Below are 7,693 nucleotides of genomic sequence, written 5' to 3'. Positions count from 1 at the left end.
CTTTGAATCACTACCCACTAGGGGTGGACGGTATGGTCTAAAATTTATATCACGGTATAATTTGAAGCATAGACGGTAACGGTATATATCACGGTATCATCGTTTTTGATAAAAAATTTTTTTTTAATTTTATATAATTTTTTTTTTTTTTTATATATAAAATATATATATTATATAATTAGACTTGTACTTGTATTATCTGCGAGACATCGCCACCACGCAACAAGCTCCACTGTCTGTGTGTACATTAGTAGCCTCCAGCTACGGCCAGTATTCTCCGGAGCTGCAGCTGGACCTATACTCGAGTAGCCTCGAGCTACGGCCAGGATTCACCGGCGCTGCAGCTGGGCCCTAGTATTGGTATAACGTTAAATCACATTCACAAGCCCTCAGCTCGAATACGCATCGAATCAGTGTTATAAGACATTGATATCAGGAGCTATCTGTAGCTACTGCTAGCCGGATATATAACGTTAATACAACGCCTCAGTGAATTATTTAGTTCAATGGGACATTTCGTTTTGAACGGTGAACCAACTTGCGTTAACGTGAGCTAACGGCTAACGGAGCTATCATACACGTCTACTCTACTAGACTTGATGGAGCGTTTGTTGATGTCGGGAGCTATCGGTAGCTGGCCGACTAGATACCGTTCGGTTAGACAATGCCTCATCATGTATTAAACTAAAAGTGAATAGTTGACTGGGTCATTTTGTAACGGTAGCTAAGCTAACGTTAGCTCAGGGAGACGTCCCGTCCCACTGTAGACCCGTGTTTACATGCGTGCGGGAGGGGCTGGCACGCCCACTGCGCGAAGCCTCCTAAATAACTTTTTCCAGTTCGCACATATCTATTATCTATGACTAATTCTATCTATTTTTAGGGGCAAATGCCAGTGAAATAGTCGCGCTGTGGTTACATGACGTCATTGCTATTTTAGAGCTGCACTACCGGTTACACGGTATAGGCAAAATCCATACCGTAGAGCAAATTCATACCGTTTATACCGTATACCGTTTATACCGTCCACCCCTACTACCCACCTTCAAAACCGCTCTCAAAGAGCACCGGTTGCAATTCGAAACTGGCCCCCATAAATGTACAAACCCCATCCCACCCACCCACTCCCTCATAATGTGTACAGTTTCCTCCCCCTCGTATATATTATCTGTTAGTATCTCTGTTTAACAATACTGTATATTTGCATATCTTGTATGTCACAAATGTAACAGTACTGTATGTCATGTATTGTCATAAATGTCATGATATATATCTGTATGGCCCCCATAAATATGGCACCCTCCCACCCAACCCCCTCCAAGTTTCTTCCCCTTCAAATGTATATATTTTTGTTATGATCTCTTTCTCTTAAACAGTACTGTATATTTGTATGTCTTGTATGTCATAAATGTCTTGATGAAACAGTACTGTATATTTGTATGTCATGTATGTCATAAATGTCCTGATGAATTGAAAATGGAGGAACCTGATGTAAACAAGACGGAAGTCTTTTTCTGGTCTGCATCCTCTTAGCAGTTGTTTGTATTGAGCCGTACTGTATTGTACCATTCTGCAATCTGTTAATAAAAGTTTCAATCAATCACTCAATCAATCCTACCTCTGGTCAATTGTCATTCAAGTGAAACAGGCTATTCTTGGTCCTCACTCCATGATGGTGGGATGAACTTCCCACCAGTGAGTAGCTATAGCTGAAAACCCACCCAATTCTCTGCCATCAACTAAAAACACACTTCTTCAATATCTGAAATGTATCTACTATGCCTATACTATTACCTACCACGCTAATATGTATACTACAGTACTGTACTATGCACTCAAGTTTGACACTGTTTGACGAACAATACCACTTACTCTTAGCTGCCAGAATTGTTGAATTGTGCTGACACGTTGTACACAATTTGTAAGTTGCTTTGGATAAAAGTGTCAGCTAAATGACTAAATGTAAATGTAAAATGTGCCAAGATTTGTTTCTCTTATTGTGTGAGTTTTGATTTAGGAGTGAGGAAAATGCAATCCACATCATCAAATTGCACTGACTGCATGGTTGAAAGAAATTTTTTATTATGACCAATTATGTTCCCATACTTACAATGACCCCCGCCACACACACACACACACACACACACACACACACACTTTACTGTATATAATTCTAGATGTTATAGGTATAGGTCTACATTAACATGACTGTCCATACAATTTTTTATATGTCAGGCAGTGCAATTCGATGGTGTCATAGGATTGCATTTCCCTTACGTTGATAGCTTATAACTATCAGACTCACAATATAAAATAAGTAAATATTGGCAGATTTTAGGGGAATGTCTACTTTTGCAGAATTGTATCCTGCACATTTCCAAGTGCTAGCTGTGCAAAAAAAGATGACCTGGCTACAATATACTATCGTCCATGTTGTTGTTTTATAATTAGCCCCTACCCCTACTTCTGAATTACACAAAAAGAATGACCACTGCGTAAGGGGTGTGCCTGGGTTGGAAAGATGACGTGTCTTTATGTATTCATGTTCATAAATAATAACCTCTCGATTGTGAATGATGTCATGGTTTACGGCAAGTCTGCCATTGAATAGGCGTTTAATGCCTGACTTTCGCTCCTGAACCATGTGCTCGGGCGCCGGCTGTCAGTGTCAATCCGATGCGGCGAGGGTAATTCTGTTTAGGAGCAGATCTAGAACCCACGCCAGTTGAGACTATAGTAAGTATTCAATTTAATACATTCATTAAATAGATCTATGTCATGCTAAAAGCACATTGCCTAAGCCTCCGAGTCGGACGGCTGGGTTGGGTGCGTCGTGCGTGCGAGGCGGGGTTGCAGAGATCATCCTTATTGTTGGTACCGGATCGCATGCGTAAAGTTCGTCGTTTCACACGCTCAACCGCTGTCCCTGGACCGGACGGACCACTAGAGTGAGAGTGATGTGATGTGATGAAGGGTGGTCATCCAAATGATGCGGCAGCTCTGTGATACCGGTTCATAAGGACCAATTTATAAGCAAACACCACGCGCCCGTGCCAGGCTGAGGAGAGAGAGGCAGACAATGCGCCGTGGCGTTTCCTTTTCCCAGTCCAATTTAAATGTGCAATTCAAGTGATGCTGACATACAGAAGATACGAGAGAAGAACACCGGACGAACTAGTTCTTTTTCCAGCGTTTTTATAAAAGCCATTGAACACATATTTGTTTCTGTGTTTCTTGAGGGAAACAACAATAGCAATGAAATTTCCAATAGAAACACCAAGAAAACAAGTCAATTGGGACCCAGAACAAGGTTGGTAAATACTTGTATCCTTTTTATTTTATATTTATATATATGGCATTGCCTAGAGACTACTCAGATTCAGCATCATTCTCTGTGAGAGACCGGTTCGTGCAGAAGACAAACTGCAGTTTTTATCCTACATCTTCATATATATTTTTTTAATACAATTTCTCTATTAATATTACTTGCTCCTTGCTATATGGTTTTCATATGGTGATATGAGACAAGGTGGTTGGGATGTTTTTTGTTTGTTTTGTTTTTCTTTCTTCTCCATCCCTCGTGGGCTCAGCTGCGTGACAGTCAGCGCTATGGGAGCGCCCCCTTGTTTAGGGATGGCCAGGGGCAGCTGGGGAGATGCGCCTCCCATCTCTCTCTAGGACAATGGGGAATTACTGGGCAAAAAGCCATACTAATCCAACAGAAATGTACAGTGTATAGGCTACTTACTGACTCAATTTTGGATTTTTGTGTCCTCTGTTGATCATAATGAGTTTTATGCTATTCTGTTGGCCACTGGTTCAACGTTTTTCGTGCCAAGGATCCCCAAATTGATACACATTATAGGCAGTGGAGCCCCATTAAGATTTAGTTTCAGGGACCCCCATCTGAGAAGATTTTAGTTGTGTGATTTAGTCCAGAATAGGCGATTACAGTGGAGAGATTGAAATCTATATGACACTCTCTCTCTAACTACTAGTGAATGAAATAACTGAAATGTAACAATTCCCCCTTTTTTCTGGGGACCCCCTGGAACCCCTTGAGGACCCCATGTTGAAAACCACTGCTGTGGGCTGCCAGGTGATGAAAAACACAATCTAACATTTGTTGCATTAAGCTGTTTGTTTGCTGTTAGGTGTCAAATGTTTTTATTTATTTTCTTAACCAAGTGTTGCAAACAGTGAACACAATCATGTAGTTTGCCCCCCCCCCCACCTACCACCACCATCATCATCATCATCAGCATCATCATCATCCAGATAGTGATTATTTTACACCACCACCATCATCATCATCCAGATAGTGATTATTTTACACCACCACCACCATCATCATCATCCAGATAGTGATTATTTTACACCACCACCACCACCATCATCATCATCATCATCCAGATAGTGATTATTTTACACCACCACCATCATCATCATCATCCAGATAGTGATTATTTTACACCACCACCACCACCATCACCATCATCATCATCATCATCATCCAGATAGTGATTATTTTACACCACCACCACCACCATCATCATCATCATCATCATCATCATCATCATCATCATCATCATCATCATCATCCAGATAGTGATTATCTTACACCACCACCACCATCATCATCCAGATAGTGATTATTTTATATCTGGATTGTTGATCTTGTTGTGCACGTTTCGTTATTATAGACTTGAAAGTGTTCCTCCTTCATGTGCTATAGGAAAGGGGGGGGGGGCAGAGGGCTGAGCAGGGAGAGATAAAAAGGATTGCTCTCCACATAGGGCTTAATGTAATTTGTAGAAATCGATGGGCAACCGACTCTGCGGTGAGTACACTTTCAGACAAATGCCGCTGCACATCTCCAGAAATCTGAGTTGAAAACCCGCTCGTATCAACCACAGTGTCGTGAGACGTGTGGGAGTATGGTTTTTGAGTGAAAATGTATTATACCCTTATAATCCAGAACTTTATATACTATATTAGAGCGTTCATTATCCATGCGGACGGCTATTTTTAGCTGTGCTGGAATGGAAAAGAGGAGCGGGAGGTTGTGACCTCATCTGCCATGTGTAGGAAGGAGTGTGTGTTATTATAGTTTGACACTGGCTCCTCTGCACGAGATGATTTGTTCAATTCACTTCATTACGAGACGAGACGAAAAGCAATTAATGGCTTTTGTCAGACTAGTCATGAACTAGGGCCCGTTAGCATTCGGAGTGGGAACTGGGCTGCACTGCACTGTATGTTGTTCTAGAACGCCCATCACTACATTAGCACCAGATATCGATAGAGCCCCCCACACACACACTGTTTTCCTCTCGTGTCTCAGCTCCTCCTACTCTGTCCCCCCCCCCCCTCAATTCATTTGGCATCACGTGTTCTAAAAATAGCTCACCGCCACCTGTCACGGGCATTCAGCGTGTCAGTGTTTCTGAATCGTCCAACATTTGCTTTGATTAATTTAATCCTGAGACATGTCAAAGGATCCACTAACAGGATTTATATCTCCAGGAGAAGAATGAGAAGGCTTCCTGGATGTCCTTGACTCATCGGGGTGGGGTTGGCTGTGTGTGTGTGTGTGTGTGTGTGTGTGTGTGTGTGTGTGTGTGTGTGTGTGTGCAAGCATCTGTCTGTCTGTCTGCCTGCCTTTCTGTTTGCCTGGCATATCACATATGCGGGACACAAATTAAACAAAAGAGAGCCCTCCCTTCAACAAATCAGTTCTTTTTATACCCCTTGTGTTGGGGATTGCATTGCATCATTGTAAGCCATGGGCCCCTCCCACAGCTGAATGCTCTCCCATAGGAGGGAGGTGGGGGCCTTGGGGGTGAGGCCGGGGGCTCTGAACAGTTTATACATTACTTACATAAAAGGGTCTAAATATGGCTTCCTCCTTGGCGTTGTCCCCCACCTTGGGTGACCTATTCAAGCTCGCTTGCATTTATTACACGGCCCATTCAGAAGCAAATGAGCCAAAGTGCCAGTTAGCCCTCTCTCGTACGGCCTATTAACCCATTCTCTGCCACCACTTTGACCATCCTAAACCATCCTCTGCCAGCGCTATTTGTCTATGGAGATGTTCACCTTCTTTGCAGGGCTATAACTTTTTAAATTGTATTGCTAAATTGACATTACTATGGCCCATTCAACATCAATTATCTATCGTTCAGGATGTAGGAACATTTTACTTTTTCATTCACACATTCATACTAAAATACCGTCTAGAGTATAAATATGTTTTTATTGTTTTCTGCAGTATTTCATAGAACGTGAGATATAGGCATAAATGCATATATTAGATTATCAAATGCAGTTTGATACCGATCCATGCTATATTAAAAATGTCAACTGTACATGGTCCTAAACGTCATGACTGATCATCTGCGGGTGAACGGAGGGGGGGGGGGGGGGTCGTTTATGTTAAATGATTTATGTAGTATGGGTGATATATTGATCAGAGCAGTTTGTATCGAAAATGATAAAGAAAAACGCTGAAACTCACGTCAGTCTCCTCGTTGGGCGATGAGAGTGGAGCAAACAGATCCCAATTATGTGATGTTGATCGATGCGATCCATTTCCGGTTTGTATATTACTAATACACGTCCAAATCATGTTGATTATTGAGTTATGGCAAAGATCCATATCCACGGTGTCTGTATTGAGCCCCGGGACGATAAACGAGTGGCCGGACGAAAATAGGGGACGGACCGAGCTCCAATGGGAACTTCCGGTTTGGCAACTCGCCGATCGGCCACCAGGTGGCGGTATTGAAGCGTTGCAAAGTTGTGATGGCTCAGACAGCATCAGCCAAGACTCTGTGGGTGAAATATGAATACCATGACGAAAATATGAAATATTGATCTCAAACACGCCTTACGGCGTGATTGGCAGACAACGCATGGCAGAGAAACCCGCCTTAACACGTGATTGGCGGAGAATGGGTTAAAGTGCCAGTTAGCCCTCTCTTGTACGGCCTATTAAAGTGCCAGTTAGCCCTCTCTCGTACGGCCTATTAAAGTGCCAGTTAGCCCTCTCTCGTACGGCCTATTAAAGTGCCAGTTAGCCCTCTCTCGTACGGCCTATTAAAGTGCCAGTTAGCCCTCTCTCGTACGGCCTATTAAAGAGATTGAATCCTGCTTTTCTGGGAGAGAGGGTGACTAAATATTTTGCAGTGCATCTTGACAATATTCCAAGTGGCCATGGCCGCATATATTGTCATCTCTATTGGAATTATAACAAGAAATTTAACATTTCAAAGTAAATACATACTGGTGGTAAATATATATACACTGTATATATATTTATTTTTTATTTTTATTTTTTTATTTGATTTAACCAGGGTAATCACATTGCGATTTCCACCTCTTTTTCAAGTGGGCCCTGGCCAAGAAGGCAGCATATAGATAATTATCACATATAAAACAACACAAATAAAAAACAAGATTGTAAAAGCACACAAATACTAAAAAGTTGAAGAAATGTCACATTTCAATGAAAAAGACTAAATTAAAAACATGAGCACTCCATGGCAAGCAGGTGTCCAATTCTTTCTTTGAAATGACCAATTTCAATTAGGGAATCTAGCTTCAAATCCTTTTGTAATAGGTTCCAGGAGAATGGAGAAGCAAAGACCACTGCACTTCCACGTTACATTGAGCTCATGAGAGAGAGAGCGGG

The 7,693-nt window shown here is 42.0% G+C and overlaps 1 protein-coding gene across 1 annotated transcript in view; it reads left to right on the top strand.

The window, feature by feature from the left end:
• Positions 1 to 3,255: 3,255 nt before the first annotated feature.
• kcnk10b (potassium channel, subfamily K, member 10b) overlaps positions 3,256 to 7,693 on the top strand; it is a gene marked incomplete at both ends in the record, with an annotated part of 89,684 nt that continues 85,246 nt past the window's right edge. The window contains one exon of the mRNA XM_084311209.1: positions 3,256 to 3,310. Within this exon, the coding sequence (XP_084167335.1) occupies positions 3,256 to 3,310 (55 nt within the window). The remainder of the gene's footprint in view (positions 3,311 to 7,693) is intronic.

The sequence above is a fragment of the Notolepis coatsorum genome (assembly GCF_963971535.1).
Source record: "Notolepis coatsorum genome assembly, chromosome: 3".
NCBI classification, from domain to species: Eukaryota; Metazoa; Chordata; class Actinopteri; order Aulopiformes; family Paralepididae; genus Notolepis; species Notolepis coatsorum.
This window is presented reverse-complemented; position numbering and strand designations above follow the sequence as displayed.